The 24988-nt window shown below is 43.6% G+C and overlaps 3 protein-coding genes across 8 annotated transcripts in view; 2 read left to right on the top strand and 1 right to left on the bottom strand.

The window, feature by feature from the left end:
• Positions 1–10967, bottom strand: part of LOC139073201 (uncharacterized) — a 16411-nt gene extending 5444 nt beyond the window's left edge. For both annotated transcript variants that reach the window (XM_070556165.1, XM_070556166.1), the window contains exon 1: positions 10830–10967. The gene's annotated coding sequence lies outside the window, so the exon portion shown is untranslated. The remainder of the gene's footprint in view (positions 1–10829) is intronic.
• On the top strand, positions 10819–24988 carry LOC129152307 (DNA polymerase delta subunit 4). Of its 5 annotated transcripts, XM_070556178.1 has the most exons (7): positions 11219–11354; positions 11538–11631; positions 11751–12985; positions 22209–22336; positions 22505–22591; positions 24570–24681; positions 24841–24988. In XM_070556178.1, the coding sequence occupies exons 4-7, from the start codon at positions 22219–22221 to the stop codon at positions 24863–24865; spliced, it is 342 nt and encodes a 113-aa protein (XP_070412279.1). In that variant the 5' UTR covers positions 11219–11354; positions 11538–11631; positions 11751–12985; positions 22209–22218; the 3' UTR covers positions 24866–24988. The 5 variants fall into 5 exon arrangements, with proteins under 5 accessions (XP_070412278.1, XP_070412277.1, XP_070412279.1 ...); XM_070556174.1 differs by lacking the exons at positions 11219–11354; positions 11538–11631; positions 11751–12985 and adding exons at positions 20529–21987; positions 22063–22110; XM_070556177.1 differs by lacking the exons at positions 11219–11354; positions 11538–11631; positions 11751–12985 and adding an exon at positions 10819–10953.
• LOC139073206 (spectrin alpha chain, non-erythrocytic 1-like) lies at positions 17662–19757 on the top strand. Its single transcript, XM_070556184.1, has 9 exons — positions 17662–17748; positions 17859–17963; positions 18039–18071; positions 18156–18191; positions 18400–18447; positions 18560–18628; positions 18709–19020; positions 19115–19321; positions 19404–19757. The coding sequence occupies exons 1-6, from the start codon at positions 17683–17685 to the stop codon at positions 18608–18610; spliced, it is 339 nt and encodes a 112-aa protein (XP_070412285.1). The 5' UTR covers positions 17662–17682; the 3' UTR covers positions 18611–18628; positions 18709–19020; positions 19115–19321; positions 19404–19757.

Below are 24988 nucleotides of genomic sequence, written 5' to 3'. Positions count from 1 at the left end.
GGTGCGAGTGCGTAGGGTGTCCTGAATCTCAAGTGCAGAAGTTGGCCACGCCCCCATTGCACCCTTAATCTGCACTTAACCCAAGTCCGCAGTGATTCGGACCTCGAGCAAGGGGATTAACCACAAGTCACTGCTGCAGGAGAAAAGGCTCAAGTTTATTTTCTGAAAATGTGTATTTTCTAATGAAGTCAGTTAATTTTAGGACAATCAGTTAATGCTCTAAAACTTTTAGACAAAGCAGCAATAAATGCAAATTTATTTCCAACAACTGCTTGGCTGTTTGTTTAAAAGTTGTTAATAAAGGTTTTTGAAAAGAGTATCACAGTGACCAGCATCCCGGCATGCGTTGCGATCGATGATGCAATGGTCCTGTCTCAATTCTGCAATCATGTGCACACCTGTGTACTACGCACTCAAACCCTACTACGCACTTTCTCCAAGTGCACTTTGCTGAAGTCCGCAGGGCGCAGGGCGAGTATTGAGATTGGGCTTTAAAAGCCTGATGGCTGCAGACATGGAGGATTTGCTGATCTCCCCGTCCTGCACTGAGCAGCCACGTACACCCGTGTGTCTTTGGTCCTTGAAGGTGTTCGAGGCGGTGGATGTAAGGATGTGCTTAGCAAAACGAAAAAGGTAACATTACGTGTGTAATGGAACACCAGCAGCTCTGTTTTAGTTAGACGGAACAATATAACCGTTTGGTGTATTTTATATTTATGTTGCTGTAATAAAATTGTGATTTTTAAATTTCAAACTTCTAATAAAATTTACACATCTGGCATGTTGTAGTTTTTCACGACTGTTTCACACATTTCCTTGTACGTCTGACACAATACAACATGTAACTGATGCACCGACTCCTCTAACCAGGCCTGCCGAACTGCAAGCACAGCCTGCTTTACACGTGACTCATCGAAAGGGAAAACACTTGTTACACACAGGGGCGCCTCCAGAAATGTTTGATAGGGGTGGCCAGATGGGGCCAAAGACATTTTTGGGGTGGCATACCAAATTGGTCCTTTGGTAACTCTGGGAGAGTTTAGCCTGTGGTGATATATTGCATTGCTCCTTTATTCGTTTTTATTTTAAAATCAGTACGTATCCAAAACATTTAACTTCAATTTTACAAACACAAATATTTCAGAAAAATACATTTGTTATTTGCGCCCTTGGTAACACATAATCAAGAGCAACAGTTTCCAACCACTGGTGACCCTTCCAGGGTTTCTGCAGGGCATTAAAAAGCATTAAAAGTCATTAAATGAAATTTTCTAAAATTAAGGCCTTAAATGGCATTAAAAAGCATTAAATTAGATTGTCAGTGGCATTAAATTTTTTCAAGAAATATTCTTAAATAATTTTAATTTTTTTGTCTTTATTGTGATTTGTTGTGAAATTGTATGAAACGTATGTTTGAGTCAACACGCTGGCAGAACCTTTTTTTTTTTTTTTTTTTTATCTTTTATTTCATTCACAATGTATAAAATAAACACAAACAAATACAGGATACATTAACATATTGATAAAAAAACATTTGAATGAAAAGGAGCAGACAGAAGAAAAAATCTTATGATTTCTGCCCCTTTTTACGAAATAAAATTATCCGCCAAACAAACACAATATAACCTTGGTCACTTTATAATATTTTCACGTCTAATCTTTGACATTATAATTCTTCTTTTCATAATTACTAAATACATTAGATTTTATACATTTTTTAAATATAGCAAGTGTAGTTGATTCTTTAAATTCCTTGTTAATGGCATTCCACAATCTTACACCATTTACAGAAATGTTACATTCCCTCACTTTGGTTCTGAATCTAGGTTTCTCAAAGACATCAGTTCCTTTTAACATGTACCCACTTACTCTCTTATGAAACATTTTCTGAATATTAGTTGGTAGATTACTTGTATTCGCTCTGTACATTATTTGCAATATTTTCCACTCTACCAAGTCAGGAAATTTCAGTATTTTGTATCTAATGAATAATTGATTAGTGTGATCTCTATAGTTACTGTTATTAATGATTCTCAATGCTCTTTTTTGCAAAATGATCAATGGTTGTGTAAAAGTTTTGCAAGTGGCTCCCCAAATTTCTAAACAATAAAATAAATATGGTTCAATCAGTGAGTGATACAATGTTAACAACCCCGACAAATTTAGTAGAAACTTGACTCTATATAATACCCCTATGGCTTTGGCAATTTTCCCCTTTATATAACCTACATGTGATTTCCACGTGAGACTCTCATCGAACATGACTCCAAGAAATTTGGTTTCTTTTACCCTTTGAATTTCCATTCCATCTATCATTAAAGATACATCACAGCTTCTTTTGTTATTAAACAGTATATAGTTTGTTTTGTTCAGGTTCAGTGACAGTCTATTTATATCAAACCATTTTTTAACTTTAATCAATTCACTGTTTATCACTTGAGTTACTTCATGTATATTTAATCCTGAATAAAACAATGTAGTATCATCCGCAAATAAAACTGTGCCAAGTAAATTCGACACATTTACCAGGTCATTAATAAACAATATGAACAGTTTAGGTCCGAGGACTGACCCTTGTGGTACACCATAATAAATATCTTTTAATTCAGATTTAGCATTATTTATTTGAACAAACTGTTTTCTATTGCGTAAATAACTATTAACCCATTGATGCGCCACCCCTCTTATTCCATACCGGTGTAATTTAAGAAGTAACCTTGAATGATCAATGACATCAAATGCCTTTTTTAAGTCAATAAAAACACTAATGAAATGGTTTTATTGTCAATTGCTGATGAAATTTTATCTACTAAATCCATAACTGCCATTGCTGTTGAATGTTTGGTCCTAAAGCCATACTGTTCATGATTTAAAATTGAATTTTCGTCAATGAATTTGTCCAACCTTAATGCAAACACTTTTTCTAATATTTTGGAAAACTGTGGAAGCAGTGACACTGGCCTGTAATTAGTGAAACTCTGTTTATCACCGCTCTTAAATAATGGAACCACCTTGGCAATTTTCATTAAATCAGGGAAGACTCCTGTAGATAGTGACTGATTACAGATGTAAGTGAATGGTTCAATAACAGATTCAATGATAAGCTTTTACAGTCACCATGTCCAGATCATCACAATCAGTTGATCTTTTGCTTCCCCAGTTTTTTACAATGTTTCTTATTTCTTGTTGATCTACTTTGTCAAGGAGAATACTATTGACATTTCTAGGTATTGTATTCATTGTATCGTGAATTATTGGTTTGCTTTCCACCAGACTCCTTCCTACATTTATAAAAAAATCATTGAACTCATTAGAAATTTCTTTAACTTCATAAATGTCTTTATTGTCCTTTACAAAGTAGTTTGGGAGTCTCGCATTTGTATTATCTCTGTTAATCACATTATTTATTATTCCCCATGTAGTCTTGATGTTGTCTTTGTTCTTATTCAATAGCTCACCATAGTATTCTTTCTTCTGTTTTCTAATTATTGTTACTAATTTATTTTTATATTTTTTATATCTGTCTTCGGCTTCCTTTGTTTGTAACTTTAAGAATCTCATATACAGACTATTTTTTTTGGCACATGCATTTTTAATTCCATTAGTCATCCATGGTTGGTTGTCCCTTTTACCTGTTATTTTAATTAATTTACAACTACTGTTAAACGATTTCAGCAGTATTTTCATGAAGGATGTATATGCATTGTTCACATCACTGACATAGACTTCCGTCCAGTTCTGCATTTTAAGATCTTTATTTAGGTCCTCCAGGGCTTTAACTGATTTATTTCTTTTATAATTAATACAATTATGTTTTATGATATTTTTATTGTTATTGTGATATTTAGACACTACGAAAATAGGTAAATGATCACTAATATCTGTCATCAATATCCCAGTTTTAACAACGTCCTCCTTTCTATTAGTGAATATATGATCAATTATTGTTGCACTTTGGGTTGTGATCCTGGTAGGTTTGTTTATCAAAGGAACCAAACCTAAACTATATATCATATCAAAAAAATCACTTGATGTTCTAAGAGCCACAGGATGTTCTAAGTTAATGTTAAAGTCCCCACACATAAACAATGTTTTGTTTTTAATATGATCCACAAACTCATTTATTTTATCTGTAAATGACCTGATGCAAGAACCGGGTGCTCTATATACACAACTGATTATTATATTTTTTGATGTGTCATTGATAATTTCTACTGTTACCATTTCCATAACATTATCTTCCATCATAGTCATTTTCTTATCTAATTTACATTTTAAATCATTGTTAATGTACAGGGCAACACCACCACCCCTTTTATTTATTCTATTTACAAAATGAAGTTCATACCCTTCTATTTGTACTTCAGTCATCCTTTCATCATAAAGCCAAGTCTCAGTAATGGCAATGACTTTGAATTTACTTTTAAATTTACCTAAATAGTCCTTTATTGTTGACATCTTGGAAACTAAACTTCTACTGTTTATGTGTATGATTGATAATGAATCATTGTTAGTTAACCCACTATTTAGCTGATCTTCTGCATAATAATTACTATTTATATTTAACTCAAATAAACTTTCGTCTATTTTACTGTCAAGTTCATATATTTTCTCATGGGAATCCATTTATTCTTTATGAATTCATTTGTAGTTCCATATCCATTGTTAAACTGTTTCCACTATCCATTATTTAGTCAGTGCTACACAATAAATCATCTTTTACCCTGCAACACTTCCAGATCTTTCAACTCTTTGATCATTTTTGCATTTAGACCTTCTTGCTCTCTAATCCATACAACACCATTTCTTGTCCACGTGGCTGTGATTTTTTTTTTTTTCTCAGCACCCTTGCTTCTTTGGCTATTGTTTCATTCTTTTTCGTCAGGTGTTCATTTATGTACACATTTGTACCTTTCAGTTTTTTTGCTTGCCTCAACAACTCATTTCTGTACTTCCTACTGGTAAATCGCACTATGATGACTGGTTTTAATTTGTCTGCCTTTCTCGGAAGGGTATGACAGATTGATATTGCATCACTTTGGATATGAATGTTCTTACTGTGCAAGAAGCTCAACACTTGTTGTTCTAGTGACTGGAGTTCTTCCTGTGGAGCATCCTCAGTTGTGTTTCTATCTCCAGTAACTCTGGCATAAGTCCTATGTCTTGTTTCCAAACCAGTTATCACCAAGTCTTCCCTTCTGGTATACTGCTCCAGTTCATCCACCCTCTGTTCCAATACCATGATCTTCTTGTCCTTTTCTGCAAGCTTGAATTTCAGTGTCTTAACCTCATCCATTAATGACAGTAGTTGATCCTGTTGTACTGTTAGCTTAGACAGCTCGGCTGACATAAAATTCAATGATTTTTTAATTTCCTCCATATCTTCCTCGAGTTTCTCTGTTTTTCTAGGAGGGGCCATTGTATTAGGCTTACCTCTCTCTCAGTCCTGGTTGCCGGTGAATCTGGAGCCTGGAGCCCCAGGCTGAGCCTGATTGTTGGATCAGGTGGCTGGTATTGAGGTGATGGTGGAACCTGGCTACTGTGCCTGAAGGCTGCTGGTGGAGCCTGGCTGCTGGTGGAGCCTGGCTGCTGGGCGTGGAGGCTACTGGTGAGCCTGGCTGCTGGGCCTGGAGGCTGTTGGTGGAGCCTGGCTGCTGGGCCTGGAGGCTGTTGGTGGAGCCTGGCTGCTGGGCCTGGAGGCTGCTGGAGAGCCTGGCTGCTGGGCGTGGAGGCTACTGGTGGAGCCTGGCTGCTGGGCGTGGAGGCTACTGGTGGAGCCTGGCTGCTGGGCCTTGAGGCTGCTGGTGAGCCTGGCTGCTGGGCGTGGAGGCTGCTGGTGGAGCCTGGTTGATGAGCCTGGAGGCTGATGGTGGAGCCTGGCTGCTGGGCCTGAAGGCTGCTGGTGGAGCCTGGCTGCTGGGCGTGGAGGCTACTGGTGAGCCTGGCTGCTGGGCCTGGAGGCTGTTGGTGGAGCCTGGCTGCTGGGCCTGGAGGCTGCTGGAGAGCCTGGCTGCTGGGCGTGGAGGCTACTGGTGGTGCCTGGCTGCTGGGCCTGGAGGCTGTTGGTGGAGCCTGGCTGCTGGGCCTAGAGGCTGCTGGAGAGCCTGGCTGCTCTCTCTCAGTCCTGGTTGCCGGTGAATCTGGAGCCTGGAGCCCCAGGCTGAGCCTGATTGTTGGATCAGGTGGCTGGTATTGAGGTGATGGTGGAACCTGGCTACTGTGCCTGAAGGCTGCTGGTGGAGCCTGGCTGCTGGTGGAGCCTGGCTGCTGGGCGTGGAGGCTACTGGTGAGCCTGGCTGCTGGGCCTGGAGGCAGTTGGTGGAGCCTGGCTGCTGGGCCTGGAGGCTGTTGGTGGAGCCTGGCTGCTGGGCCTGGAGGCTGCTGGAGAGCCTGGCTGCTGGGCGTGGAGGCTACTCGATTATTATTATTATTTCGATTATTACTTCTGTTCCAACCGGTTTCTTGTTGAATTGTCGTAAAACCGGATGTTCGACAAGAAGCTGGATCGTGAGGAGTAAACGTTTGGAAAATGGGGAAATGCAAATTCCAGCAAAAGTGGTTGGAAAACGATAAATTCAAGGTATGGCTGCAGCCTGTTAATGGTCAAGATGGAGAAGGATTTTGTACTGTTTGTAAAAAAAAAAAAAAAATTAAAGTTAAAGTTCCATTAGTTGTCACACACACTGATGTGTGTGCGAAATTTGTTCTCCGCATTTGACCCATCCCCTGGGGGAGCGGTGAGCTGCAGACACGGCCGCGCTCGGGAACCATTTGGTGGTTTAACCCCCCAATCCAACCCCTTAATGCTGAGTGTCAAGCAGGGAGGCATTGGGTCCCATTTTTTCAAAGTCTGGTATGACCCGACCAGGAATCGAACCCTAATCTCCCAGTCTCAGGGCGGACACTCTACCACTAGGCCACTGAGCTGGTTGTATTAAACTTGGTACAATGGGTGTGAACGCTGTGAAATCGCACATGCAGTCGGACAACCACAAAGCAGCCGTAAAAGGCAGACAGCAGCTAACCGTGACTAGTTACTTTTCTGTAACTAGCAACGCGACATCTTCTGCAACTACCACGACCACAAAAAGTAGCACAACTGCAGCTGCGAACCCTGCCGTCGGAACATCAAGCACGCTTCAAAAATTGTTTGGATCGCCTGCGGTGCTTCAGGCAGAGGTGCTCTGGTGTCTGTACACTGCCGTGCAGCACCACTCCTATGCATCCAATGAAGGTGTTTCGGAGTTGTTCCAGGCAATGTTTTCGGATTCTGAAATAGCTAAATCTTTCACCTGTGGAAAGGACAAAACAAGCTACGTTTTAAAGTTTGGACTCGCCCCACATATAAAAAAAGAACTGATTTCTGCAGCTACCAATGCTGGACCTTTGTGCTGATGTTTGATGAAAGCTTCAACCAGTCCACAAAAAATAAAAAACTAGACGTCCATATTCGATTTTGGGAGGCTGGTGCTGTTCAGTCACGTTATCTTGGATCTCAGTTTATGGGACATTCAAAGGCTAAAGATTTGCTGCACCATTTCAAAGTGAGTATATTTGTACTTTTTGTTTATGAAGTGGTATTCCAATGAATTAAAGAGACAAGATGTGTTCATTTTGTTGAGGTTTTTTGCTTTTAGATAGTTTTAATAAGCTTATTTTGAAATTACTATAAGCACATTTCAAATCTAACATGTTGGTGTTGGTGTTTTCAGGTTTTCTTTTTCATATCAAATAATAAAATTTATTTTATTGTATTCATAGGATTGTGTGTGTCTGCTAGACATGAAGAACCTCCTTTCCATCAGTATGGATGGGCCAAATGTGAACTTGAAGTTTTTAAATGATTTCCAGCAAGAGCATGCTGAACTACATGGAGGCCGCCAATTAATTAATGTTGGAAGCTGTGGACCGCACACTCTGCACAATTCATTCAAGACTGGCTTCTCTACAGTGGGGCAAAAAAGTATTTAGTCAGCCACCGATTGTGCAAGTTCTCCCACTTGAAATGATGACAGAGGTCAGTAATTTACATCATAGGTACACTTCAACTGTGAGAGACAGAATGTGAAAAAAAAAATCCATGAATTCACATGGCAGGATTTTTAAAGAATTTATTTGTAAATCAGGGTGGAAAACAAGGATTTGGTCAATAACAAAAATTCAACTCAGTACTTTGTAACACAACCTTTGTTGGCAATAACAGAGGTCAAACGATTACTATAGGTCTTTACCAGGTTTGCACACACAGTAGCTGGTATTTTGGCCCATTCCTCCATGCAGATCTTCTCGAGAGCAGTGATGTTTTGGGGCTGTCGCCGAGCAACACGGACTTTCAACTCCCTCCACAGATTTTCTATGGGGTTGAGGTCTGGAGACTGGCTAGGCCACTCCAGGACTTTCAAATGCTTCTTACGGAGCCACTCCTTTGCTGCCCGGGCGGTGTGTTTGGGATCATTGTCGTGTTGGAAGACCCAGCCACGTTTCATCTTCAAAGCTCTCACTGATGGAAGGAGGTTTTGGCTCAGAATCTCACGATACATGGCCCCATTCATTCTGTCCTTAACACGGATCAGTCGTCCTGTCCCCTTAGCAGAAAAACAGCCCCAAAGCATGATGTTCCCACCCCCATGCTTCACAGTAGGTATGGTGTTCTTGGGATGCAACTCAGTATTCTTCTTCCTCCAAACAAGACGAGTTGAGTTTATACCAAAAAGTTCTACTTTGGTTTCATCTGACCACATGACATTCTCCCAATCCTCTGCTGTATCATCCATGTGCTCTCTGGCAAACTTCAGACGGGCCTGGACATGCACTGGCTTCAGCAGCGGAACACGTCTGGCACTGCAGGATTTGATTCCCTGCCGTTGTAGTGTGTTACTGATGGTGACCTTTGTTACTGTGGTCCAAGCTCTCTGCAGGTCATTCACCAGGTCCCCCCGTGTGGTTCTGGGATTCTTGCTCACCGTTCTCATGATCATTTTGACCCCACGGGATGAGATCTTGCGTGGAGCCCCAGATCGAGGGAGATTATCAGTGGTCTTGTATATCTTCCATTTTCTGATAATTGCTCCCACAGTTGATTTTTTCACACCAAGCTGCTTGCCTATTGTAGATTCACTCTTCCCAGTCTGGTGCAGGTCTACAATTCTTTTCCTGGTGTCCTTCGAAAGCTCTTTGGTCTTGGCCATAGTGGAGTTTGGAGTCTGACTGTTTGAGGCTGTGGACAGGTGTCTTTTATACAGATAATGAGTTCAAACAGGTACCATTAATACAGGTAACGAGTGGAGGACAGAAAAGCTTCTTAAAGAAGACATTACAGGTCTCTGAGAGCCAGAGAGTTTCCTTGTTTGAAGTGACCAAATACTTATTTTCCACCCTGATTTACAAATAAATTCTTTAAAAATCCTGTCATGTGAATTCATGGATTTTTTTTTTCACATTCTGTCTCTCACAGTTGAAGTGTACCTATGATGTAAATTACTGACCTCTGTCATCATTTTAAGTGGGAGAACTTGCACAATCGGTGGCTGACTAAATACTTTTTTGCCCCACTGTACATGGAATATTGAGAAACTGTTAAGAGCAACTTTCTTTTTCACAATGTCCCTGCAAGAAGAGAAGATTTTACAAAACTTACAGGCTCATCTCTTTTTCCACTCCCATTCTGTGGACACAAATGGGTGGAAAATCTTCCTGTTGGAGAGAGAGCTATTGAAGTATGGCCAAAACTTAAAGAGAGTATGTTAAAGAGAGAGGGTGCCAGGCGTGGACTTAAGAGAAAAGCATTGGAAGATGAGCTAGAACAGCTGAAAAAGAAAAAGGAGATATTAAGGGTGGTGTGTGTCAGCCTTCAGAAAGATGCTGATCAACTAGCTGAACAGGCAGAAAACAAACCGAGCACGCTCATGGCTCAAATGATAACAAAATCTAATACTCTAAGGAAGAGATACAGGGACAAATGCAGTGAACTGACAGACATTGAGTCAGAGCTGGATTCAAAAACTAGTGAGCTAAGGCACATGCATTAATCCTGTTGTGTGTGGAAAAAAAATGCTGTAGCATGTTCAATAACATGTAACATTCCATGCAACTATGTATTTACTATGTTCCAGGCATACATTTTTTTGTTGTTTATCTCAGGGTACATTATAATACATGGAGTTCTCAGAGGATTTTTTTACGTACATATATATCCGTGGATTCTCACGTGTGTTTGTTTATGGCATTAAAAAGGTTAAAAATGGCATTAAAATGGCATTAAAAAGCATTAAATTTGTTTTGCTGATTTCTGCAGAAACCCTGCCCTTCCTGGATGTCCCACAGACACACTCCTTCCACCAGATCAGATCGATGGCCCAGAGCAGCTCAGGTTTCTTGTCATTTGGGAGAGCATCCGTTCCCTGATCGCTCTGGTTTGCCACTGGTTCACTGCCCACCCATGCCTTATTGTTGTTTATGTCCATCCTCTCCATTCCTCAAGAATTTTTTTTCTGCGTGGAGATGGAAAGGGTATGACCCAAGTCCACACACAGATATACCCCTGCTCCAAGCTATGGCGGGATTGGCCATGCCGTGCACCGTGTGTTCAGGCTAACAGTAAGTCATTCAATGGCGGGAGAATAAGTGGTCATAATGTTTTAACAGATCAGTGTTCAGCTGGTTTTTATGTTTGGTGTGTGTGTGTGTGTGTGTGTGTGTGTGTGTGTGTGTGGAGTTCCTGCAGTTGCAGTTAAACACCCGTCCCCTAGAGGGCGCTGCTGTCTCAGAAACAGAGGAAGCGTGAGCATGCGAGAAGCCACCAGTAGGAGGCAGCAGAGAGGCGGACCAACCTGCTCGGGGAGAAGAAGAAGAGCTTCTCTGTTGTTGTTTTGTTCCTCAGACCTCCTGTTGTCTGCTACGTTTTTAGTTCGTGTCGCGGTTCGGCTCCGCGCACCCTGCGGTGATCCGGGACAGGTAAAGGCAGAGGTCTGTGTGTGAAAAGTTCTGCTTTCATTTCTAAACACTACATTATGAGACGAGAATCGGAAGTGATGGTAAGAAGAGCCAGCACCAGCTGACGTCTGCGTGCTGCTGGGAACAGGGCTGTGTCTCAATTCAGGGTCTGCATCCTACGTCGGCCGGATTCGTCGGCCGGTTACGTCACAGCGCCGCGACTCGGCCTGTCCCAATTCGAAGACTCCTTCAAATGCGGTCGACGAATGCGGCCTTCTTTTCGCCTGAATGAAGGATGGGTCCGGTGTATCCTTCAATAGGTAGCATTTCCCAAGATGCCTTGCGGGCCGGCCGGCAGAAAAACTTAAAAACAATGGCGGACAGTGAAGCGGGAGCTGTCGGAGAGGATTGCGCATATAAATGTCAGTATAAACTTGAAAACTGTTAGGTTAAGGACTTTTTGTGATACATGAACGTTATTTTAGTTAGAAATGTAACAGTAAAAGTGCTTGTATTGCGGTCTCGGCTCGTATGTTCGGCCGCGCTCGGTGTCGTACTTCTCCCGCTACGTTTCCCCCTGATTTTAATAGAAGTTTGTATTTTAGGAACAAAAGAGAAAACCAGGGAATTTATTAAGCTTAGGGCGGGGATGGACCACATGATCACTGTTGCCAAGTATTCGGCGGCTGTGGCATGGAGGTACAATAACATCTCATATTTTAAAAACTCGTTTGAGTTTATTTTTTCTGCGAAAACATGAAAGGAATAACCCGTTGTCCTCTTTTCTCTATCTTTTTTTTTCTTACATGTTTGTCAAGACTATTCTGGAGAAAATGGGCATCCAGGGGAAGGTGCCAGCGATGACCAGCATCTGGAGCTGATCTGGGAGGACATGAGGCTGCAGAGGGCACAGGAGAGAAGGGAGAACTTTGACAGCTTTTTACTTTGCTAGAAAAAAATGGTTAGTAAAGATTAAACATGTACATATAAATGAAATATCTAAATAAAATCAGTTCTGCATTAAACTCTTGAATTTTATTTTTGTTTACAAAGGAGAATTGTTTTCATAGATGGTATCCGCTGGGTCTTAAAGTCTTAAAAGGTGATAAATCTGTTTTGGTCAAATTAAGACCCTTAGAAAGTATTAAAAACTATTATCAAATCTTTGCTCAGGCTCAGCTTGTCTAAAGTATTTTCTCTGAATTAGCTCTCCAACAGTCAAGGAAATGATTAACCCCCAGAGACCCACGGTTGTAATATTACAACATCAGATTTAAGTCTACAAAAATAAACCTTCCCCATATTTTTTTTCTTTTTAAAACCACATTTACATTGCTAATAGGTCCTATTGTTCAGTTCTGCAACACTATTGGCTGTTAAAATGTGTAAATAGGCCCGTTTATCTGGCCTCCTAGAACAACATGTGAAAGGTTAAAAAAAGATTTTGCAGGTTGTTTTCTAAATTTGGGTTTCTGGGGGTTAAAAAGCTAAATAAAACGTCGAGCTCCATCGTTTAAAGTTCCTTCTCCCTTCTGCCCAGCGGTTCCACGGTTGCTAGGCGACGGAACGTTCACCGAGGGAGTTCATGAAGGCTAGGCCTGTCCAAATTCACAGCCGTTAACATCCGGTCTACCCGGCCGACGGAGGACGCAGCCCACGTCGGCCGGGTGGGCTGGGTCCTTCAAAGGAAGCAGACCCTGAATTGAGACACAGCCCAGGTCACGTTCATGGACCTGACCGAGGCCATGGGTGCTGCTGGTCTTGATGTTGTTGGGCTGGCAGCGGCTTCATGAACGAAGCCTTTCAAACAGCTGTTATTACAGTAGTAATAACCTAACAGCTGGAGCGTGACGCGTAAGCATTTAGTGTGAACACAGTCCGTTTACGTGTTTGTTTCTCAGGTCCTGCGGCAGCGCAGCCTTTAAAGGTGCAAAAGCAACAACAGAGAGATGATCACCAAACAGTCCATCATGCTGGGGTTTCAGCTGTTCTCCTCTCTGAACGGCCAAAGAGGGTCTTAGGGTGTTTCTCAATGTCAAGGAACCCCACAGAGGTGTGGACTCGAGTCACATGACTTGGACTCGAGCCATTATTTTAATGACTTGACTTGATAAAATCTATAAAGACTTAAAACTTGACTCGGACTTGAACGCCAGTGACTTGCGACTTGAATCGACTTGCACGTGTTGACTTGATGACTTGAGCATATTTGATGTTTTAGCACCAAAGTGTCACGACATGGACAAAAATCATGAATCATTCTTCATCCTGGGTTTGATCTTTATAAACAGTTTCAGTTACACGTTCTGCTGTTTGAGCAAATAAAAGAAGCTGACATGACTGGAAAGACTTGTGATTACTTGTGACTTGCAAAGCAGTGACTTGGTCACACCTCTGGAACCTCCCCACCCCAGTTGCCTAGGAGACACGTCATCAGGGACCACCATGGCGTGTTCCAGTGTTCATGTTCCGTTTGTTAACCGTTTATGGCGCTTACACGTTAGCGTCGGTTCGGTCCCTTACGGCCCCAGAAATTGTTTTCACACAGGTCAGATTTGTGTTTTTGGTTCTTTCCGACCTCCCCAGCGGTCAGACTGGGACCGAGGTGACACTATGGACTGATTGGCGAGCTGAAATTACACCTACCCCCTCCGATCTGCGATGACCAATGCTTGTTGGCGTCATTGTGCATTATGGACGAATCCGGGCAGCACTAGTTTCCTCATCTGTATTTACTCGGCCAGTGCAGGAAGTGGGGTAGAAGACGATCTTCATGTTCAGCTTTCATGCTAAACCCTGGGGCGCACTGACAGAGGCGTGGCCTACCTCAAACAGGCGCCACCGGACCCTCTGACCACCACCAGCAGGCAAGGGGGGTTAAGTGTCTTGCCCAAGGACACAGCGACAGACTGAGCGGGGCTCGAACCTGCGACCTTCCGATTACATGGAGAGCAATTAGCTCCTGTGCCACCGTCCGCAGACAGCCACGCTCGGGAACCATTTGGTGGTTTACACCAAGCCCCCACAATGCCGCTCAGAAAATGGTCCCATCCCGGAAGTAAGAAAAATTGCAGTTCCACCCTCATCCGCTGGGGGCTGGTGCCAGAAGCGAGCAAATCCTCATTGACTCCCATGTTAAAAATGCCGATTTCACAGCAGAAATAAACATGTTTACAGCCTGGTGCCAAAACATGTTTTTTGTCTAAATTATCTAGTTTATACTCATGACAACTCTGAGGGGGGTGAATTTTTTTCTCACTCTTCTGTTTAAGTGTATTGAAAGCCTAAAATTCTGTATAATTAATGAGCATCCGACACACGTGACCGCCGCCTCAGACCCACGTGACCACAGAGCTAGCTCCGTGGAAAGGCCTCAGTACAGCCTCGGTCTGGCTTGGAAACTGCTCCGGCATTTTGAGTCTCTGTGTTTGTGTATTCTTCTTTGGATATTATTGGTGCAATTGTTGGACAAAATGACTTGCAGTGGTATTAATTTCACTAATAGAGCGTCCAAGGAGTCTCCACTTCATTTTTCTCGGTAAGTTAAAATCTATATTCGTATTTTATGTCACTGCCACCTTTAAACTAGCTGAGTTTACCGAAGTAGCTAGCTAACTATCAGTTTAACATGTAGCATGTACTGTTTAACCATGAAATTTAAATGTAAAATACGGTAAAATAATTAATAGGGCATATTTAGATGGGTAATAGGGTAAAACCCAGTGCATTTAAGATAAAAATGGGTTGACATATGACGGAGCGCTAAGAGGGAGACTTCTGTGTCCATTCTTCCATCCGGTAATCCCCAGCGGTCAGGCCGGGCAGCCTGACCGATCCGGTGCCTACTTGCTGCGCCTAGCTGCTGCGCGGTCTGACCGCTCGTGGAGTTTTTCATGTCTGACTTTAACCGCATCTAATACTGTATTACGGCGTGAGCGCAACAGCGACAACTTAATATCGATGTGTAAGCAGCCTGAGTGGTAGGGTGTTTTCATCTGAACCCTTAAAACCTCGAGCAGGCTATGCTGCACTATTGACGTGTTAGCGCGCGGCGCTAACAACTTAGCAACGTGACATGTCTCTGAGAAAGCGTAAAACACGGACGCTTCTTCTGAAGCGGAAAATAACACCTCTTCTTAAGCAGAGCAGGATGTCGCCTCGGCTCGTTCACGGCCGAGCCGGACTGAGCTCGATAACATTGACCAAGCACAGCCACTGGGCCGTTGTAGCTGCCACCAGGCCTGCTGAAGGAACTCCAGCGGGTTTCATCAGACTCGTAAAGTTTCTTGTTTTTGCTGGGGATTTCTGTATTTTACCGCTCCCTCCTGCAGTCTTCCCCTATTAAAATTTAAAATGTGTAACTTTATGTATTGTGATGAATGACTAATATTCATGTAAAACTAAAACGTTAGGCATTTAGGGGGAAAAAACAAAATAATAAACATTATACAGATGTCAAATAAATCAAACTGTAATTAAACTATATATTTTCAAAGTCATATAGACAGCATGATGGTTTGTGTGATCCGCGCGGTTTCACTTACACCCCTTTAATGATCAGGCTGTTTTTTATTATTTTTATCAGCTGATAGCAGTTAAAATTATGGTAAAAAATACTTTTATCTGTTTTTGATAACTTAATGCCCAGGAAGAGCATCTTCCTGGGCATTAAATATAACCCAAATGTTTTATTATGAGCAGATCTGATGAAGGTTTAGACAAGCAGTCTGCAAAGTAAAACTTGTTTAGAGTCCAAACTCTTACTAAAGCTTTTAAAAAGAAAAAATGGTTGAATTTTGAGAAATATCCACAACAGGGGAGCGAGACCTCTGAAAAATGTATATTTTCTCTGAATTCATAGAATAATGTGAAGATTCTGGGAAAAGTTGGGATTCTGAGATTAAAACGTAAATCTTTCTAATCATAATTCTGGCAGTTTTTGTGTCCTTCTGCTGTGGAAAGTCGTGCAACATGAAGATACTGAGAAGATGCTTACAACCTGTATTTTTATTCCATCCATAAATAAAATCATGAGCTATTTTTTTAATCCAAATTTGATCCAAAGGGCCATCGTTGGTTCCAGACCCGTTCTAGAACATTCCTCTAATCTTAAAGTCATCATCAGTTTCTTCCTTTTAACAAATATTTATTTGTTCAAATATTTAATATTTATAACTGGAATATTTGTTCCTCCCTCTCCCACTGCAGTTAGTCCTGTCCTGCAACCCTGTTTTTGCAGCTTAGTGAAGCCAACCATCACTAACCGGGGGGTGGTTTTGGACCCAGAGATGCGGATGGACTCCCACATTAGCCAGGTGGTTAGATCCTGCTTTTCCCGGCTTCGCCAGCTACCAAAGATGAAGTCCATCCTGAAAGACGTGTCATATTTTCTCCCCAAGCTGGACCTGACCGTCATGTATCGGTCCAAAATAGTGTGATGATATTGTGTTTTTGTACATAACAGACTTTTTAACAGACAAATTTGTCGCATTCTCCTACACCTCTTCACGGGCTCGCCACAGTAAATATTCTATTTGGCGAGAGATAAACTTTATTGTATTTATCCTAGTGAATCTATAATTAAACGGGTAAACTAGTAGCACCACATCCAACATCAAAGAAAGTAAAATGTTACTATCAGGAGAGGGAGAATGTTTAAGTGGTTAGCAGCAGTGTGCTAGACGATGGCCCCCTCCATGAGGCCACCACAGCTCAGCAGAACATCGTTGTAGCTTCTTCTGGGGAGAAAAACACTTGGAGAAAAAATAAAGTTAACAGCTGAAATAGCAGGAAATAATACAGTTAAAGAGCAGATAGTAGAAGAAAGAAACCCCTGGGTTAAACTGGTCTGTCTACTGCATAATGCTGAACTCTAACATGTGTCCTCAGGGAAGGACCTGATTGGTGTCCAGAACCTGCTGAAGAAGCACCAGGCTCTGCAGGCTGAGATCACAGGTCATGAACCTCGCATCAAGGCTGTCACCCAGAAAGGAGAGACCATGGTGGAGGAAGGTAGAGCAGGTCTGGTCCTGACATGTTTCTGAGGTGTCTGCAGGTTCTGGCTCACTTTTTTTGGGTCCAGGTCACTTCGCTGGTGAGGAGGTGAAGACTAAGCTGTCAGAGCTTCATGGACGTTGGGACACGCTAAAGGCCAAGGCGTCCCAGAGGAGGCAGGACCTGGAGGACTCTCTGCAGGCCCAGCAGTACTTTGCGGATGCTAATGAGGCCGAGTCCTGGATGAGGGAGAAGGAGCCCATCGTTGGAAGTCCAGACTAAGGGAAAGACGAGGACTTGGCCGAGGTATGGAAGTCCCTTCCTGAGAAACTCCAATCGCTTTTCTTTGCTCTCTTTCCAGTCCTTCATAATTAGTGTTTCTGTATTTGTCATTTCCTTCGGTTGTCTACCAGACATCGTTGCTCGTTTGAGCGTCTCATGGGTTAGGGGTAGAAGTGCTGGCCTCGCACAGGAAGTGATGACAAACGTGTTCCCGGCGCTCTTATTTCAAACGGTTTACAAGCTGTGATGTGTGTTCCCGCTGCAGAGCAGCCATGACACGTGGCTGCCGGCAGAAGGCTCACGCTTTTCCACTAAACACCCGCAGAGCTGCGTCTGCGGTGAACTGAGCAGGGTTTGTTTTACAGTGGCGGATCCGATTGGACCATCGCTGCGAGAAAGCTCCACTTGTGTCAGACGAGCTGAAGGTTCTGATGTTCTGCTCCACAGGCTCTCCTGAAGAAGCACGAGGCCCTGATGTCGGACCTGTCGGCTTATGGCAGCAGCATCCAGGCCCTGAAGGAGCAGGCCCAGTCCTGCAGGGTGAGTTCAGAGCCCTCGGCCCGTCAGAACATTCTTATCCACCACGTTCTAACACCAGACCTGTTAACCCGACAGCAACAAGGTGATCAGCAGGTGCTTTTGTCCTGCAGGACCTGAAGGCCAACGAGTCCCGCCTGAGGGACATCAACAAGGTGGCATCTGAACTGGAGTCAGAAGGTCTGATGGCTGAGGAGGCTCCTATGGTTCAGGCTCAGGTGAGCGTCACCTGTCTGCAGCAGCTGGTCCCTCTCACTTCCTGGTTTGTTAACTCTGCTCGTCTCTGTTTGTAGCAACAAGAACATCTGGGTTCTGCTCCTGGAAAGGTGCATGTTGTCCTCCGCCTCAACCAGAACCAGACGTGGTGTTTATGTTACCACTCATTTGTTTGTTTGTTTGTTTGTTTACAGGACGAAGCCGACTCTAACACGGCGTCACCCTGGAAGGTGAGTTCATTCAGCTGATCAGAGGTCACCTCTGATGGCCGCAGTCACGGCCGACCGTGCTGACATCACACAGGAATTCAGGTGACCCGGCAGGCACCAGGTGCTGGTGAAAGTGGGGACATGTCAGCTGGTTGCCATGGCTACAGTTATCTTTATGCATCTGTATGACTGCTGACTGGTGTGTGTTTCCTGTGACCTTTGACCTCAGACCGTACGGTTGGGCGTTCAGACGACGGCTAACTTTAATTCCATCAAGGTAAGAGGAAGCTCTTCCCTTCCTGTCTGAGCGATCCGTCTCCAGGTTTCCTCGTCCGGCGTCCAGCCCGCTGGCGTCCACCTTCATCTCACTGGGTTTGGTTTCTCTCCAGGAGCTGAACAACCGCTGGCGCTCGCTGCAACATGCTGGGCAGCGCCCATGAGGTGTAGCGCTTCCACAGGTACCCCGCACACTTATGCGCCGCTTACGGGTCAGTAGAGTTTGGACCCACACTCAGACGGAGTTCTGATGTCTTCTCAGAGACGCTGATGAGACCAAAGAGTGGATCGAGGAGAAGAACCAGGCCCTGAACACAGACAACTACGGCCACCACCTGGCCAGCGTTCAGGCTCTGCAGCGTGAACATGAAGGCTTTGAGCGTGACCTGGCAGCTCTGGGTGATAAGGTCCGCTTTCCTGATTGGTACCAGGACCCGAGTTGTCTCTGGAGACACATTCTTCATGGTTCTGGTGACTACACCCCAGCCGTTCCTGATCAGCAATCAGCGGGGTGCTTTCCTATTTAAGGTGGATGGAGGACACAATTTGATGCCAGAAGATTGCCTCAGTTTTGGTAGTAACTAGCCACTCGTGTTACCTCTAGTGTTCCTAGGATTAATGTTATTTCGTAGTGTTTTTGCTCTTATGTTGGATTTACCATTCTTCAGGATTCCTGTCGACCTCATTGGATACTGACCTCTACTCCAGGATTTGGATATTCAACACACGGACCTTATCACCACCCTCCATAACCCACCTCTCATCTCACCCAGTGCCCCATCCACCAGGACGCCCCGCTTCTCTCCACCTCTGCTCCCTCTCCTGCGCTTCCTCTCTACCTCTCCCTCCTCCAGCCAACACATACACCCACCACAGTAAGTCTGCTGAACACCTCTGCCTGCCTACAATGGATTTTGAAACCAGAACCTAAGCTCACCTGTGTTCTCCCTCCTCCAGACGCTGAGCTGTTGTTGCAGTTCCAACCACAGACTTATCTGTGCACCTTAAGTTCCTCCTTATAAATAAATCATTTTTTTCCATCAGTTTTTGGTCAGTGTTGTATTCTGCATGTCTTGGGTTAAGTACCTTCCTCCAAACATGACACTCCTCCTCAAAGAGCAAATCTGTTCAGCACATTCTGACAGACAGACCACCATTCTTCTGTCATGATGCTGTACAGGACATTTTTAGAGTTTTTCTTTTTAAAGATAAATAGGATTACATTGAAATAGCAATACTTTCACATTATCATTTTCCCACACTTTCTGTATAACTGTATTTTGTTGTTTTTCAATAAAGAATGACAAATTATTTAAGTTTGGATTTGTTGCACACAAATATATATCTGTAAAAAATATCTACAAAACTAATGTATACATAACAAGTATGATTGGGTTTTGCAATACGGCACTATTTTAGTAAGATTTTTAAACCAAGTAAAGTTAGTAAAGAACACATTTCTATTGTCTGCTAAGAAACTGTTGGGATTTAAAATGGGCCTGTTGTACAAATAACTTGTAAATGATTATTCCTCACTTTTGTCTTAACCAAAGAAATTCCAGTAATTGAGCAAAAACATTTATTTTTAACACTACATTTTATAAAACAGGGCGCAAAGTGTCGGCACATGTATGTATGTCGATGGTCCACCCCAACCGAACCAGGAGACACAGACGTCAGGGAGGCCAAGGTTGTCTCTGCAGCTCTCTGGGCACCACGCCTCACTCAGCTGTCTCCAATGATCCAAATGGCTATGGAGAAAAAATAACAGGTTTGTCATAATTGTTTAAAGTACAAAACCATACATGAAGTGGTGAGACAGGTATGTGGAACTTACACTTGCTGCTTTGCATAGCTGATGTTGGAGACACACAGGCTGCCATGGTGACATTTAAACAGATCTAACAAAAAAATGAAAATTAAAAACTCCCAGACCTCATGTCATATTTACTAATCAGCTATGGCTGATTTATTGTTTGGATCACAGTGAGTTACACTAATTCTAATATATTTTTATTTCTATTATACATACATACTTTTTAACTGTTATTTTCACTACTGTTATCAGGCTCTCTTGTTCTGGTTCTGATGATAATTCCGTGTCTTCCAGTAAGTTATCTTGTGCTTACTTCATCTGTAGAATGTCTCTTTACTTTTGGTAAATTGTACTGAGTCCAGAATAAAGACTAGTTGGCTGTACAAGATACAAACAAGTATAACATTTTGGAAATATATGAAATGTATTTACGCTGCTAATTTAGCTCGAATACTAATAACTGCAATATTTTCCGGACTATAACTCGCACTTTTTTACATTTTCTGGCAGGTCCTGCTACTTATATAACAAAATATGTAGGCTACACCGCGCTGCTGCGGGCCGACTCCGACCCACACAAGAATGAGTTCCCCTGTCCCGCTGGGAGGGTTTCAAACACCGCCAGCATCTGTTAGAGCCTGTGGCGGGGTGCTGAGGGCCGGCTCCAGCCCAGGAATGAGCTGTCCTCGCCGGCCGGGAGGGTTTGAAACACCGCCATCCTCTCCTCTGCTGGCTGTTGTTCATTCTGTTATGGTTACCGGTGCTTGTGTTGCTATGTGAAACGCTTGGTCTCAGATTTTGTAAGAAAGATAATAAAATGTCCCCCCAAAATACGACTTAAATATATTTTCTCTTCTTCATGATACATTTAATGGCTGGTGCGACTCAGGAGTGATAGCGCCGAAAAAAACTACTGAAAACTTGCTCAAAGCAAAATGTATTCATTACGGAAATAAATTATAAACTTACCGATTTAAAACTTTTTTAATACAGGTACTTCTCACGAACAGGCGCAGAAAACCTCCACCTAAACTCCGTGTGAGGTTCAGGTCGATGGGTGTTCCAGTTAGCTCCGGTTGGGTTGAAGCTAGGTGGCTACATCCGTTAGCTCGGCTCCCACCTCCGCTTTAGCTTTGGGTTAGCCAGGGTTAGCTTCAGGTTAGCTCGTAGCTAGTTCGCCTGGGTGTTGTCACTCGAGCCCAGCCTTACAGCCCCACCCTCAGCGCCTCCTCTCTTCCCTTTTATGGAATTGTCTGGGCTGGACGGAACCTGTGACACGGTCAAAATGGCGGTGGTGGACACCTCCCATTATGGACAGATAACGTGTTATTGAAGCCTATGGAATCGAATTGTCCAGTATATGTACAGTCTATGGTTTACACACTAGCATCGGCTCCGCCCCCGCCTGGCCGCATTCATGCCACACTGGCTTAGGAATGCGGACGGGATTCAGAACATGGGTGTTCGATAAAATTAGTGTGAAAAATAGATATCAGTGATGTCGTGTGCACGTGGGCGGGGCAAAAGAACGCAGAGAAGTCCGTGGTATAAAACTAAAGCGGCCTGCTTTTGCAGACTCCGACACTAATCCTGCGTTGCTGTGTGTGGCCACGGCACCTCGGGAGGAGGACCGGCAGAACGTCCGGTTGCAGGCGGGAAAGTCCAAGGTTACTAAATGAGAACACTCCCAACCCGGTGCAGGCGGAGTGGAGCCGATGCTGGTGTGTAAGTGGCAGATGTTTACCCCACTGCATCCATTTGTGAACCCGACTGAAGGATGCTCGTCTCACGTTGCTGCAGGACCTCTGCTCTCCAGCAGGTGGCAGTGGGAGGAAGGATGACCTCAAAGTCCGTGTGCCTCCCTCCCCTCTGCAGGAGCATGATGATATAAAAAAAAAGTAAGCATTTTCTGTTCTGAGTTATTTGCACTGGTGTGTATTTCTTAGGTTTGTTACCATGACGACCAAACACGGACCGATCACCAATTCCTTCAAGGTGGTGAAGAAAACGAGGAGAGGAGGAAAACAGAACAAGAGCCCCACACCTCCTCCTGCTCCTCCTCCTCCTGAGAAAGGTGAGGATGTGCAACGTGGTGTGTGTGTGTGTGTGTGTGTGTGTGTGTGTGTGTGTGTGTGTGTGTGTGTGTGTGTGTTAGGATAAAAGATTTGGGAAGCTCTCAGTGATTGAAAGAAAGATGATTTATTAGGTAACAAACACTAAGAAAGTGTCCCCCCCCCCCCAGGAGACGACGTGTTTAAGACCACCAGGGAAGAGGAGTTACAGAAACTGAGACAGTTTGACCTGGACTGGAGGTTCGGGCCCTGCACAGGTGAGTCACACACCTGGCTTTGTCATAAAAGCCATAGCTAGATGGTGACTTCTGCTTCTGAGGGCCTGTTTCGTACTATTTGAAACCTGTCAGAGCAATGGGCCCCCATGGAGACGTCAGTTGTTCAGAAACAAGTTTTTATCTTGAGACGTCTCGTTAACCCAAAAGTAAGACCCTGGGATTTGATCCAATCCGGCCCCCATCAGTGTGAACTCCGCCCATTTCATGATGTAACCCTAGATCAAGCATCATGGAGCATGAAGAGAAACAAACGGCCCATTCCACGATTGCAGAGTGACCCCCACCCCCCAGATGAGCTGTTAGTGAACCGTTAACTAGCTCACACCACTCCCAGCTGGGATGAATGATTGCCCCAGTCCGTCCCTGATTCTCACCCACCTAGCGTTCAGCTAGCCGTTAGCATTTTGGTTGTGCTCCCTGCCCTGGCCTCCATCGGGTGGTTAATCCGTCTGAAAACCCAGTCCAGCAGTGGTGGAGGTTTAATACGCTCACGTTCTGGCTCGGGTTCTGAGCGCTGCTGAAGATAAAATCCAACCTTTTCTGCTTCTTCGGGAGGACCAGACTAGGTCCTGTTCCTCTTGCAGACAAAAATCCATTTTTGGGTTCTGGGCTTTATTTAAAGAGCAGACACTAAATAAGAAAGAAATCACTTCTTCGCATCTGTGGAGATTAAACTCCCTGTTTATTTTAGACTGAATTCTCCCAGAATTGGAGAACAGAATTCAATAAAACAGGCATCGGAATATAATTCTGCCTGTTTTAGGTCTTCTTCCTGAAGAATAAGCAGTCAAAAGGAAATCTAAATACAGCGTTCTATATCTGAAATTTTAACCAGCTTTCAAAGAAATAAAAATCACAACAGACATCATCAATGCTCAGAAAGAACAGACATTTCATTTCTTCATATCCTCTGTTGTCGCTGTAGCAATTAGTTTCTGCTCGGTGAGTCCCGGTGTGAAGGCTTTAGCTTCCATCCTTCTGCATCGTTTCTGGAAAATTCTTGATTTTCTGAAGTAGTTGAAGTTTTTTCTGATTCACCTGTCTGCTACGGCTGTTTAGCTGGTACACTTGGGTCTGACCACATCCACCTAATTACCACTAAATGCTTTTATTTTATTCGTTTTGTTCGTACCTGTCACCATTTATCATTTTCTATTGTACTGGACTAAAAATGGACCAGCGGCTGGCAGGAAGCTGGACCGGGAGCTGATAGGGGGCTGACAGAGAGTTGAACCGGGGGACAACGGACAAGAAGGTTTAGGCCCTGTCCACACGTAGCCGGGGATCTGCCAAAACGTAGATATTTTTCTACGTTTTGGCCTGTCATCCACACGAAAACGGAGTTTTTTCACACGAAAACGGATCTTTTTAAAAATTACGGCCAAAGTGAAGATCTGCGTTTTCTCCGTTTTGGGTGTCTGCGTGTGGACAGACAAAACCGGAGTTTTAAGGTCCGCAACGTCACTTTCCGCGACAAAAAAATGCTGACATCACGTGTGCGACCTGTGTTTACACTAGCCGACAGCATGGATGCCCTCAGAGCTGCGCTCGCTTTATCAATTGTCCAAGCGCTTTTTGCTTGTTTGTTTTTGCAAGAGGAATTACTGCTCCTTGTGGAAGACCACAGACGAAGGACGAGGTTAAGAACGGGGAAAGTACTGCCGCCTGCAGGTCTGGCATGTCCTTAACAACGTATTTATCCGGGTACGTGTGGACAGAGTTTTTTTAAAAACGAGGTGGTGTAGATGCAAGTTTTTGGAGGGGCGGATATTCGTTTTTAAAAACCCGGCTACGTGTGGACTAGGCCTGAGTTTAATAATAAAACAAAGAAGGAACAGCCCTGGCTGATGTAATGGTTCTGAGTTGTGAAGACAGGAGTTTAAATCTGTAAAGTAAAGCTGCTTCTTTGAGCTGTGGCTAACTCTCTGAGGATTCCTGTCTTCCCCTTTGGTTCTAGGTATCAGCAGGCTGCAGAGGTGGGACAGAGCACAGCTTCATGGTCTGGAGCCACCTGAGGAGATCAGATACCTGCTGCTGCAAACACACACTGACGCTGAATACAGACTGAGGTAACACACACACACACACACACACACACACACACACACACACACACACACACACACACACACTGCAGCTGTTCTACTAATTCCAGCTGCTGTATGTGATTAACCCTTCAGCCGTTCCCATGTGTCGTTTCCTCTCATCGGTGTGTTTTTGTCTTGCAGCCTGTGGAGAGACTACCCTTTCTGAAGGAGAGGAGCAGCCTCCTGGGAAATTCATCTTTTAATATATTGACAATTTTTGTAACCATGTTTTCTGCCTTTGTTCTGCCTTCTGTGAAAACATTTTATTATAATCTGTAAACAACTGCCA

The sequence above is a fragment of the Nothobranchius furzeri genome, chromosome 11, assembly GCF_043380555.1.
Source record: "Nothobranchius furzeri strain GRZ-AD chromosome 11, NfurGRZ-RIMD1, whole genome shotgun sequence".
Lineage (NCBI taxonomy): Eukaryota > Metazoa > Chordata > Actinopteri > Cyprinodontiformes > Nothobranchiidae > Nothobranchius > Nothobranchius furzeri.
Note: the sequence above shows the minus strand (reverse complement) of the source record. Positions and strands in the feature narration are given on the sequence as shown.